At 36.5% G+C, this 12,741-nt stretch overlaps 1 protein-coding gene across 2 annotated transcripts; it reads left to right on the top strand.

Moving 5' to 3' along the window:
* Positions 1-839: 839 nt before the first annotated feature.
* On the top strand, positions 840-11,019 carry LOC149140396 (putative auxin efflux carrier component 1b). 2 transcript variants are annotated; one of them, XM_089446562.1, is made up of 7 exons: positions 840-3,061; positions 3,164-4,369; positions 5,612-5,924; positions 6,743-6,828; positions 7,463-7,620; positions 8,612-8,688; positions 10,257-11,019. In XM_089446562.1, the coding sequence occupies exons 1-7, from the start codon at positions 2,941-2,943 to the stop codon at positions 10,321-10,323; spliced, it is 2,028 nt and encodes a 675-aa protein (XP_089302688.1). In that variant the 5' UTR covers positions 840-2,940; the 3' UTR covers positions 10,324-11,019. The 2 variants fall into 2 exon arrangements, with proteins under 2 accessions (XP_089302688.1, XP_089302687.1); XM_089446561.1 differs by having other exon boundaries at positions 842-4,369.
* Positions 11,020-12,741: the final 1,722 nt, after the last annotated feature.

Raw genomic sequence — 12,741 nt, 5'->3', positions numbered from 1 at the left:
CACATTGTTAAATCGCAATATTAACCAACCAAATGGTTTAGGATTGTTCATGAGGAATTAAATAATTATTGACTTACATTCATTAGAGATATTTATGAGGAATATCTCAGTTCCTTTTCTTTTTTTACTTTACAGAACTCTTTTTTTAAATTTGTCTTCTTGACTAAGGTAATTGGTCTCTCCTTTTTTCAACATGGTATCTTTCACAACTTTAAGTTATATGAGGAAAGATATAAATGAGTTTGATGACATGGATCTATTAAAGATAGTGATGTTCTTCTTGACAGATAATGAAACAAATTTTTTCCCATCTATCACCACCAACCTTGTTCTTATAAATTTATGCAATTTCATTATTTATAAATTTATAGGTATCAACACAGAGAACAAAAATAGGATATGTACCTTTTTCTAAAATAAATATCTGTAATTTTTTTATTATTAAACACCATCTCTTTTACTTTCATATATTTATACCCAACATAAAATAAAATTATTGATTTACAAAACAAGAAAGGCATTCCTAAAGTTTTTCATTAATCACCATCTCATTTGCTTTTTATATATTTACACCGAACATCAATCTCATTTACTTTTGTATATTTACACCCAACATAAATCATTGATTTACAAAACAAGAAAGGCATTCTCCAACCATGTCATTTTTGTCAGTATGAGGCTACCTAAGAGCCCATTTCAGACCAGTTGTAAATCAATAAACCCCCAGATACCTTTTAATTTCTCACGTTTCCTCAGCTTACCTGTCCCTATTTTTTCATCTATGAATTTGACCTTTCCTTACTATAAATATTTTCTCACTTTGAGAGTTTTATGGAATCAACTGGGCTATACAAATCAGATTTAGGTGGTGTCATCTGGACCATAGAACTCAGTTTTCAATAAATCAAATTTATGTGGTATCATCTAGTGGTCAGAGCTTTGTACTGAGAGAGTGGGAAATGGTCAGATAAATTTAATTGGATGGGAAAGGTTTAAGGGGGCTTCTGCAGAGGTAATGGGGATGGAGATGATGTGTAGGTGCAACTGATTTTCAATGGTACTTGGATTCGTCATCCCTGTCAGGAGGATGGAGTATCCTTTTATCTATCAGTCATTTGTAAATAGAGCTCTTTGTAACCACAAATTTTCACATATTCCAAATGCATCTGTCATTTTCATGGTCAATCTCTTCTGCGTGCCAAGAACTTAACAAAGCTATATCAGTCTGTCTGTTATGGTTCTCTTTCTGCCTGAGAGACCAACTACAGGTGCAACAGTGCACCAGACCATTGTTTTTAGATTGAGAAAATTGGGATAATCACGTTCTGGTTGTTGGTGTTGTTGCTCTTTTCATGATTTGGAAAGGGTACTCCCCGCTTGTGTTATATGTAGTATAGGTGTCTTTTAGTTGCATATGGGCAGCCATTAAAGTACAGAATGACCACCATGGTTTTATTGTGTTAACAAATAATGATAAGGCTGTTGCAAATACTTCCGTGATTACCATTTGGTTCTAATCAATTCTTAGTGTCTCAGCCAATGGCTTTTGTCCTGCATGTTGGACTAAAGGAGCATAAACTGCAGGCTTTTTATTAATGTAGGCTGCCGATATTTGCTGTACACACTTTTGAAAGTAGTCCCATGCCATCATATTTCCTGGGTGAAAGTTCAGAAATCATAGTCTCAGTACTGCCTTCTTTGTTTACAGATCATATGTAACTTCAATTTCATTAAGATTTTATCTGCTGCAATCTTCTTTGCTGCTGCTTGCCTGAGGAATCTGTTGCTGAACTTCATTGTCCTGAACAAGTCTTTCCAGTGGCCTACATTTGATCAAGGCTGCATCCTTTGCAGGCTGACTGAGCAGAGGCCAAGAAGGCTTCCCACCTGATTATTTCTGTCCAGTGTCGCAGATATGCCATTGACTTACTACAATTGTCAATTGTAGCTACACTTGCATTCTCAGGCTTTTCCTATGGATCTGTGTGCTCTGTGCCTATAAAGGGTTACTTCAACTGATTCTGGCAGCATACCTAATTGGGGAGGAAGAATGCTAGATCCTTCAGGTATTGACCCTGGTACTCATGGGTTGTTTCTAGACAAACTGATGTCTCATGCCATAGTGCTGCTGATGCTGTTAGCTTGTTGTACCAGCTTGTATTCTCAATCCCCTTATCCTGGATTGTTCTGAGGAATAATATAGGGATTGTCAACCTGGTAACCGACTCCCTAGATGCTTGTGTGGGAAAGAAAATGCTCTCCTTCCCACGAAAACAATGCACAGATTCTAGGTTAATGTAGGTCGAGGATTCTGTCTGTCTACTTCCTCTGCGTGAAAGCTGCTTTTCAATTTAACCGAAATCATTCAATGTTTGTGCTGGAACCAAATTGAAAAGCCTGAAATGTTTTCCTTGAGGGATTTTCAAGCAAAATTCATAGAGCAATGTACTAAGAATCAAATTTTGGAATGCAAACTTCCACCGACTAGTGTGGGAAAGCCTTTATACTTTTGTTGGGATTTTGATTATGCTTTGACATTAGTGGTGATGAGATCTTAGGACCCAAGTTTGGAAGTAGTGGCTAGGAAGGGCAGGTTGAGTGAACAGAAAGTTTTCTAAAATGAAAAGAAAAGGTCTATTGACATGCAGAACTGATGGTGAAAACCACGTGTTGAATCCTTTACTGTCTGAACTCTGCTCCAATGGCTGCCATGAAATCACTGAATCTGTATTTCTCATGCACTCATTCAACAGCCTTGTTCATTAGTTTCTGAATCACTCATTGAACAGCCTTGCTCATCAGTTTCAGAATCAGTTGAGAACAGTCTCGAGACTTTAAAAGCACCCAAGTATATATAAACTGAATATTTATAGAAAAGGAGAGTTTTTATATTGTAGAAACCATTTCAATAAGCCAAACGGTAAAATATTAACAGTAAAGATGATCAAGTTAAAGGATTTATACACTGTAATCAGTGCAGTAGTCCCACTATATGTGACGATGTTTCTGGCTTATGGGTCTGTGAAATGGTGGAAGATCTTCAGCCCGGAGCAATGTGCAGGTATCAATAGATTCGTGGCCATATTTGCAGTGCCAGTTCTCTCATTTAAGTTCATCTATGAAATCAATCCTTATGAGATGAATTTCAAATTCATTGCAGCAGATGTGATATCCAAAGCCATAGTGTTACTAGTGCTGGGTCTGTGGGGGAAATTTGCTAAACGAGGAAGCTTGGATTGGGTTATCACGTTATTTTCACTTTCAACTCTTCCCAACACTCTCGTCATGGGCATACCCCTCCTGAAGGCCATGTATGGGGGAAACTCAGACCTTCTGATGATTCAGACAGTTGTCCTGCAATGCATTATCTGGTACACAATTTTGCTGTTTTTGTTTGAATATAGAAGTGCCAAGATACTCATAGCTGAACAGTTCCCTGGGGCTGCTAATTCCATTGGTTCTTTTAAAGTTGGATCAGATGTTATGTCCCTGGATGGAAGAGAACTTCTGCAGACTGATGCCGAGATGGGTGAAGATGGAAAACTTCACGTTATAGTGAGGAAATCATCTTCCTTGCAAGGGAATTCTGCTCCTGCTTCTCAGAGATTTCAGTCATTGAATTCCATCAAATCCTTCCCTCTTGGAAGGCCTGCTAACCATCATAATACAGAAATATATTCTCTTCAATCCTCCCGGAATTTGACTCCCAGGGACTCCAGCTTCAATAGAGCAGATTATGTTTCTATGATGTCAAGCCGAGCAATGAGCCCCCTGCGATCAAATACAAACAATGACAATAGCAACAACAACAGCCCACATGTCTGTGATGTCAATTCCCTTCATTCTTCTCAAGGCCACACACCCAGAACATCAAACTGCCACGAAGATCATAACAGAGACCTTAATTCTGGGATTAGGACTACAAACTCCAATTCAAACTGTAATGGAGGATTCTGTCATGGATACAAGAGCTACATCAGTACTTCAGAGCCCTTAGAGAATGGCATACAAGGTGATTCGGTACATGGGAGTAGCAGAGAACAACAACAACTACCTGGCGATGGTCTCATCAATTCTGGCTGTAGGAGTTTGTGTAACGGAAATCATTTGGGAGTGAGTTTTTCACCTAATGCTGTGCAGTTGACCAAGAGAATTCCGGATTCCAGAAGATCTCCTAAGATTGATGATGATGTCAAGGAATTGCATATGTTTGTTTGGAGTTCTAGCGGTTCTCCGGTGTCTGAAGGAGGTTTTCAATTGTTGGGTGGAAGCGATTTTAGCATGGGAGATAGCTCGCGCCGAGAGTTCGATAATATCAGAGAAGATAGAGGGCCAACAACTCCTGTCAATGATCAAACGGAGACTGGAGGTACTTTTGCTTATTGCTTACTTTGTCTGAGAGCTCAAGTATGAGTATTCCTATGCTATTTTAGGGCTGTATAGCAGTCGGAACATGGTTAAAAATTGTTTTAAACCCAAGCCAAGCACAGAATTTTTGTAACAGTACCAGTTGTAACTTCTGATAGAAAATCTCTGTTTCACAATTGCATCTCTAGAGGCAGGTTTTTATTTTTTCTATGTTGAAATGCAGAACTTGTCCAACATGTTTTCTGACATTCCTGGGAAAGTTCTGTGATTAGCGACTGGGAAAATTATGGGTCATAATTGAGAAGCTTGTTTCGAAGTTGATTATCGAATGCATGTGAATAAAGCATGTCACAGCTTGTTCATATAGGGCAATCTTTTTGGATACTAGTCAGAGAATGCGGTTGTTCTGTATTCTGCCCATATAAAGTCAATTGTTGAGAATACTGAAAGCTGTAGACTATTATCTGAAGACATATCTGGTACTCCTGGGAGAATGATTTTCCGTGTAAACAATATTTTTTTCTGCCTAGGAATCAAATAGGAATGAAATAGGAGTGAGGTTTTCTGGTACCAGGCTAATTTATAGGTATACTCACTTAAAAATTCACAAGACTCGAAGCTAATAGAACAATATTCATAAACACAAATCTATTACAACAAAATTTACAAGACATTATAACTCATCATATCACTGTAGGGATTTGAACTTGAACCTTGGTGGAGAAGATAACCGCCATTCAACTCAAACATCCAAAATAACCCCAATTCACAGCAGCGTGAACCACATGGCTAAAACTACACTACATATAATTATTCTTTCCTGAAAAACAAATTACAGTGTCAGTTGAATTTTGTTAGATTGGACAATTTCTTAATAGGAATTCTGCCCTTACCAGAATAAGTTTCCCATAACTATGTTCAAAAGTAGCTTATGAGAATACCTTTGGAGAGATTAAATTCGCAAACTTCAAAGTCCATAATAATTACTTTGCTGATTATGAGAGAGCTACAAGGAAAAATATAAATCTTCAAACATAAGAGGTTTAACTTCTTGCTGGTTAGAAGGGTATCCACATTCCATATATAATAATAGTGTTAAGGAAGAACAAACTTTGCTGTCTAAATGCTTGTCAAGATCCAGGCTTCCGAGGTTCATGTTTATACAAGGTATGAAGTTTACTTCTAGACTAGGGTTGTCATTCTGACAAGTTTCGCTCAATGTTGATCTCTCGTTATTTTGCAGGCATGGTACTCGAACCACCACAGGCTGAGGAAGACCCTCAGGCAGAGGACCTCAGTTTTGGAAACAAAGGTACTATGATGGCAAACGTAAGATCTGGGGATAAAGACGGTCCAAGGCTCTCCAAGTTCACCTCAAGCTCTACTGCAGCTCTTACACCAAGGCTACTGGGTGAAGCTGATGGAGAACGAAATGAGTCGCCACCAGCAGTTGTTATGATCAACCTAATCCTCAACATGGTCTGGCGTAAACTTGTGCGAAATCCAAACACCTATGCAAGTGTCATTGGAATTACCTGGGCTCTGATTTCTTACAGGCATGATTTAAAGATTTCTGCCTAAGCTTTACTTCTCCTGGTATAGGCTAGGGTTGGTAAAACAGCGTTGTTGTTGTTTTTTGTGTATTTATTTAGCATGACCTGCTTCTACTTTTCTAGAATCTACACAAGTAGACAAACAAAAATAAGTATATAACATTACAGAATGAGGATTGGCTTTTCAGGCACCATATTTTTTCATTCGATTTATTGAAAAAATGTTAGAGCAATTGAGAATATGCTGCATTTCAAGGCCACCGCCAAAGTATTCCTAAAACGCCTATTACTCGATAACAGGCATTATACAGACACTAAAAATGCTGTTTTGGTCATAGAACGCTTTCAGAATCCGTGCCTAAAATGAAATGCATTCGTTCCATTCCAAAGCACCCATCATTCCCACATATATGATGCTGAGAAAATTGTTTCCTAGTCACATTATAGAGACTAGAAAGTTTACTGCTGTTTTGGTCTTAGAACACCTTCAGAATATGTGCCTAAAATGAAATGCATTCGTTCCATTCCAAAGCACCCATCATTCCCACATGCATGCTGAGAGAATTGTTTATTGAGACGTAAAATGAAAAGTAGAAATCGATTTCCAAGCAAATGCCAAGAGAAAAAAGAGTAGGAAGTTTATTCCTGTGTTTCAAAAATTGATCCATGTGAAATCAACATTGTCCTACAAGTTGTCAAACAAAAAATTAGACGAGGGTCCCTGTTGAGCATCGAAGTACCTGCCTACACGCACTTTTAGTTTTTAATCATATTTTCTTAATTCGAGTTATAAATTTTCTGACATTACTCTCGAAATGCAGGTGGAATTTTGCCATGCCTAAGATTCTTGAAGGTTCTGTAAAGATTTTATCTGATGCAGGCCTTGGGATGGCCATGTTTAGTCTAGGTGAGTTACTTTTATACCACGGCCTAATCAGTCTCTCTTGTTTTTTTTTTAAATTTAATAGATAAACGTTTTGTCCATCATTAGAAGCCCTGAACCAAGAATACATTTAGTGGCTAGTATTCAGTTGATATGTTCTAGTTATTTTCCTTCCCAAAAAAATGATCATTCGGTTGATATGTTCTTGACATTTTCCTCTCTGAAAAACTTAAGAATTGCTAAGGCTACAACTTGCAGGTATTTTATTTAAAAAATAACATGGTACAAAATATTGAAAAAGCATTTCATGCATATGTATCATTCTTATAGATATTCTTGTCATAATAGGCAATCAAGGTCTCTTTGTATACCCCTGCAGTCGATAAGAATAGGTAAACTCGTAACAAGGTTCCATTACCATTTCATCTTTCACTAAACAGTTTATCTTATCTTGCATAAATAGAGACTGACCATTAAACCCAATTCCAGAACATATTGCAGGCACTGGCAAATGGTGATAACTTATAAGGACTATAGAAATAACGTTAGGAGTGAAACTGTGTTTGTAGCTTGTGGAAATTCTGCGGCTTGTCAGTTTCTCTTGATCAATACATGCAAAGCTTACTGCAAATAAATCACAGAACTTTTTGGATGACAGGTTTATTCATGGCTCTTCAACCTCGACTTATAGCATGTGGAAAAACAAATGCAATCTTTGGAATGGTTCTTCGTTTTCTTACTGGACCGGCAGTTATGGCAGTTGCTTCAATTGCAGCTAATCTTCGAGGCCGCATTTTGCATATTGCAATTGTGCAGGTGGAGTCTTTTGTCTTTGATTTGATAATGTCCCTGTTTTCTCTCTTTGGTCACTTCTATATGCTGAAATTTAATATAAAAAGAATTTTGTTGAGAGTTTTCTTTGAAGTGCATTTGATAGCATCTAGTTTAGAGAAAAAAATATTGAATATTAGATGGGCAAATTGAACACTCAGATTATAGATTCCGTAGTCTGTCAAACAAATCTCCCAACCAATGAAGTGTGACTAGAAATGATCTGTTGTTTGCTGAGTTTGTCCATGTGAATAATCCAACTTGTAGGCCTTCAACCAAGGATACTTGTATCAAGGCAATACCTCAAGGCTTATGAAACCTAATAATGAGATGAAAAAGTAAGAACCCCTCCACTTTATCCTAGTAGAGAATCTCATCGAGGAACCTTCTTCCTGCTGCTCCACTAAGAACTGAGCTCCTGCTATACCAATCTGACCATATAGTTTCAGTTGTCACAGAAAAATATAACGGGTAGCTGTGACTATAGTTGCGTCCTATGGTTGATGGGTAGGGTGTTTTTCTCTTTGAAACAATGTGAATATCTGCATATTCCTTCGCAGTTTTGAACATTGTTTAGAGCTGAACGAAGCTCTAGTGGCACACAACCTCTTTGCATTTCCTTTTAGAGAAGGTTTATATTTATAGACACCACATAACTTGCCAAATCAGCTAAGAACTGTGCCAGAACAATGCTTGCTTTAATTACTCTAAAAGTATAGGCACCACGATAGAGACCTGTCAGCCAGAACTTCAAAATGAACGTCCGAAAAACATGATTTGCTGTGTAACAATGGTAACGTCATAGGTCTTAGTAATGTGATTACATGACGGAATGAAATGATGATTAGTTTAATTGTTGACCATCGTGATAGCATATATTGTGAGTGGCTGAGACTAAGCCTGTTCTGGACCCTGGTTGATAGCTGAAGGTTTCACTAACAACAATTCTGTTTTTTGACCTGTTCTTTTGGTGCAGGCTGCGCTGCCTCAAGGAATTGTTCCTTTTGTATTTGCAAGGGAGTACAATCTGCATCCTGACATTCTCAGCACGGCGTAAGAATGCATGACTTCTTATTACACATTAAGATTCAGTTGTCACAAAATCGGATAGGTCGTGGACTACATTTTTGTGGGAGGAATATGATATATGATTATACTGAAATTTTTGGTTGTAGAGTAGGTTGCCGTACAATAATGAAAAGAAGGAAATAAGAATTTAAAATGTGAATTACACTTGGCACAGCCCTATCAATAACAGGGAGACAAATGCAACTAGGTGGTATAGTTGTTTTGTTTTCTTTGTTACAAGGTATTTTAAACCGGAAATTTTATGTGTGGGGCACATTCCTATATTTAAGTGTAGTAGATAATCTGTCTATTCAAAGCATGATACTTGTATTATGAAAAGGGAAGCAATTGTCAGCTTTTAATATGCGAAGCCATTGATTACATCAAAATAACCTTCCACCTTCCTATGCTTCTACGGGTGCGGGTGCAGCTCAATTGGCGATTGCCGTGATATTATGTCAAAAAATTTGAGGGTTGAAGTTTGAATCCCCTGATTTACCATGTCAATCCTGTGTGGGGTGCGATTAGGTTCACCTAAAAATTATAATGGTAGCAGTCAGAATCAATCCTCCTGTGTCATGGGACTATGACACTGGCCCAGTACTTGCCCATTCCTCCGGACTTTCCTATCCTTCCTAGTAGCGTAAGTGCACGAGATCTAGCCCCTTAGGTTATCATAATCTTAAGGCAGATAAGCTGCACATTGAATAAGTACACTTTTACTGTGAATTCTTCCACAGGTCTTTGCTCTGGCTTTAGTCTTCAAGGTTTTGCTGAAGTTGTTTCCCGGTTATAATACTGAAACAGACATTGAAAGACTGGTGTTGTTTTTCAGTTAGTATGGATGGTTTATGAGTTTTTCGATTTCAATAAAATGTAAGAGAGGAGAGCCTCATAGGTCAATAATTGCTTGGCACTGTTCTTCAGACTCTGAAAATAAACTTCTTGTTAGTCTAAAGACACACTTGGTCAGTAATTTGAGTCTTATATTCCTCTCCTGTAGAAAGGCTATTCCAATCTGGTTCTTCTCCCTCAATGAAATAGAAACAAGATAGATGGGTACTCTCATTAACATTTTTGAAGTGAGCAATAAGAAACATATTTCACAGTCACAACACCCTGATATCCGAGTCAACTGTGATGATTGGATTTTATGTTAAACAGCTGGTGCAGACCTCCAAACCCATGGTGAGAACTCAGATACCTAATAAAACATGTTGCTATGCTTAAGTCGTGAGCTTTTTCTACTCAAAATTAAAATCAAGCCCTGAGCTTTTTCTGCTCAAAATCAAAATCTGAATCTTTATCAGTTCCTGTTGGACAGTTCTTCATATACCTATAGACTGGCATATCTGTACACATTTTACTCTTTTTAATTGAATATGATATAAAAAGAACAATTGGAACAGAGGGTGCTTATCAACAGGCTTCATTTAAGTCCGCTTAGATCAAATTTTGTCTGTTGAATTGGATTTTTGGGAAATTTTATTTTTCATGTCACTATGAGAAGAGGTAATTGAGCTCAGAGCTGACAATTTGGTCGTTTGATGCAGGGTGATATTTGGCATGATTGTGTCTCTACCAATAACGCTATTATACTATGTGCTTCTTGGACTCTGAGTCTGGTCCGCTTTCCATAAATGTTTGGAACCCTCTGGATGAAGCTCAGTGAATGATGACATTGAAACCTAGTAGCAACAGTCAGATTAGTTGCAGCACCAAAGTCTTTCACAGAATCTCTGCCCTGGAAACGCTAACTCAATAGCTTGAAGAGACAAAGTGGTAGATAGTCCTCCCTTCCCCGATTATATCCTTCTCCTTTCAAGGAGACATACAGTTGGAATCATGATACGTGCCGAACTCTGGATGTCAATGACATTATCCCCCACCAGGTGTTTCTGCTGAATATGCAGTGACAGAAGTGGGAGTGATATGGGTCATGACTTTGTTAATTTGACCCAAATTTTGTGCTTTCTGATAAAATACATGCAAGTTCAACTTTTTGGGTTGTATAATATCGATGATTGGCAAGGGTATGATGTTTATATATATAGATATAGAGATAGAGATAGAGTATTTTTACAGCTGATTCGAAGAACACTACAAGTAAATAGAGATCTGTCCATCCCAGTTTTGGTTTACTTGGCCCAGGATTCAAATTCCTGCTGCTCTGTGACCTTGAAACGTAAGAAGGCTTGGCAGATTTTTTTGGCTGCCGTGTCTTCTTTATTGAGGATGGGTTGTTGTACTTGTCGAACTTGTTAATATAATGGTATACTCCAGTGGAGGAGAGGATCCATCCTTGGTTCACTTTCAGAGCTGTATGTTTGGATTTGTAAATATATGTATGCCTCTATGGGTCTTGTGGTTGAGGTATGCTGTGTGTTGGAGGGTTTGTGTGGTGTTATAGATTTTCAGTTTTGTGGTGATTTGGGATTTGTATGTTCCTCTTCTGAAATTCTTGGATTTGTCTCTGTACATGGATGATCTTTTTGTACTTTGAAGGGTTTAGATTTTTTTTTCCTGGGGCCTTCAAAGAAGGTTTGAAATAGTAGAATTGGTTTTTTTGTTTTTATTCCATGAATGAATTATTTGAAATGATATTCGAATTTGCTTTTTGTTTCTTCCCGTTAACAATCAAGATTACTTGTTTATTGGAATATGATCTGGACTTTTTGTACATCATTGTATTTTGTAAGGTATTTTTATGATCTCATTGTTTGTAAAAGAGTGGAATTTGAGTATTTTTCATTTTTACATTTTCAAGTATTTTAGTGTTAGTTATGAAGTTAATTTTTTTTGTTTTGTGTTTTCTTTTTTCCAATTAAGTTCAGTTTAGGTTGGGTCAGTTTTAGTGTAAGATGGAAGAATAATTTGTCCTTCTTTTGGATGCTGTTACCAGGATTAAGTCTAGGCCTGGATCAGTCTCAATGTTGTTGATCTGGACTCTGTACATGGATGATCCTTTTGTATATTATTGTATTTTGTAGGGCATTTTTATGATCCCATTGTTTTTAAGAGTGGAATTAGAGTATTTTTCATTTTTACATTTCTAAGTATATCAGTGTCAGCTTATGAAGTTTAATTTCTATTTGTGTTTTTTCTTTCTTCTCCCAATTAAAGTGAGTTTAAGCTGGGGTCAGTTGCAGTGTTGGATAGAAGAATAGTTAGTCCTTTTGGATGTTACCAGGATTAAGCCTAGGCTGGGACAAGTCTCAATGTTGAATGGAAGAACAATCTGTCCTCTTGCATGCTATCAACAGATTGTGTAAAACTACCCGGATAGTGAGACAGTTTTTGAACTTCAGAGGTGGCTCCCATCTTCTATCCCTCCCTATAAAATTTAAGCCAGCAACATGATAGGGCCAAACACCAAATCCTAATAGATAAATAAAACCAAATATAACTATAACTTTATAATTTACTATATTACAAATATAATTAAATTTAACACATTTAACCAAACGTGGAAATAAATAAGCCAATATTTTAGACATAAAATATTTAATTTCTTACAGTGAAACTAGATTCAAAACCTTTACTAAATATCAATTTTACTTCAAAATTTTAAACAACATCATTTGAAATATAATTTTAATTTTTAATATAAAATTTCAAAATTAAAATTTGTATTGATTTATTTATAACCAACCAATTATATTAATTTTTTTTAATTAAATTTACTTTTATATCATAAAATATCAGGTGTTTTTAGCCAAATAAAATCTCCTTTTTTCTTTGATTTATTTATAGCTAACCAATGATATTAATGTTTTTTTATTAAATTTAAATTAACATCATAAAATATGAGGTTTCTACTCTTTTCTTCTTTGATTTATTTATAACCAGCCAATTATATTAGTGTGTTTTTATTAAATTTATTTTCACATCATAAAATATGATGCTTCTTTTAGCAAAACAAGTCTCTATTCTCTTCTTTATTTTTGTTGGTGAATTTTTGTTAACACATTTATCTTTTTGTACTTGTTCTTTGTAGTGGACTTTGTTTATTTTTATTAATTTTTTTTAAGTTTAATT

Source organism: Pinus tabuliformis, chromosome X, assembly GCF_031772625.1.
Source record: "Pinus tabuliformis cultivar Carrire ecotype Pingquan chromosome X, CPIR1, whole genome shotgun sequence".
Lineage (NCBI taxonomy): Eukaryota > Viridiplantae > Streptophyta > Pinopsida > Pinales > Pinaceae > Pinus > Pinus tabuliformis.
The sequence above is the reverse complement of the archived record's forward strand: the minus strand, read 5'-3'. Positions and strand labels throughout refer to the sequence as shown.

Bases quoted from the DNA above. Each gene is read 5' to 3' on its own strand.
- LOC149140396 (XM_089446561.1), top strand. From the start codon at position 2,941: ATGATCAAGTTAAAGGATTTATACACTGTAATCAGTGCAGTAGTCCCA. The intron at 5,925-6,742 runs GCATGATTTAAA...CTCGAAATGCAG, and splicing joins TGGGCTCTGATTTCTTACAG to GTGGAATTTTGCCATGCCTA. The intron at 6,829-7,462 runs GTGAGTTACTTT...TTTGGATGACAG, and splicing joins GATGGCCATGTTTAGTCTAG to GTTTATTCATGGCTCTTCAA.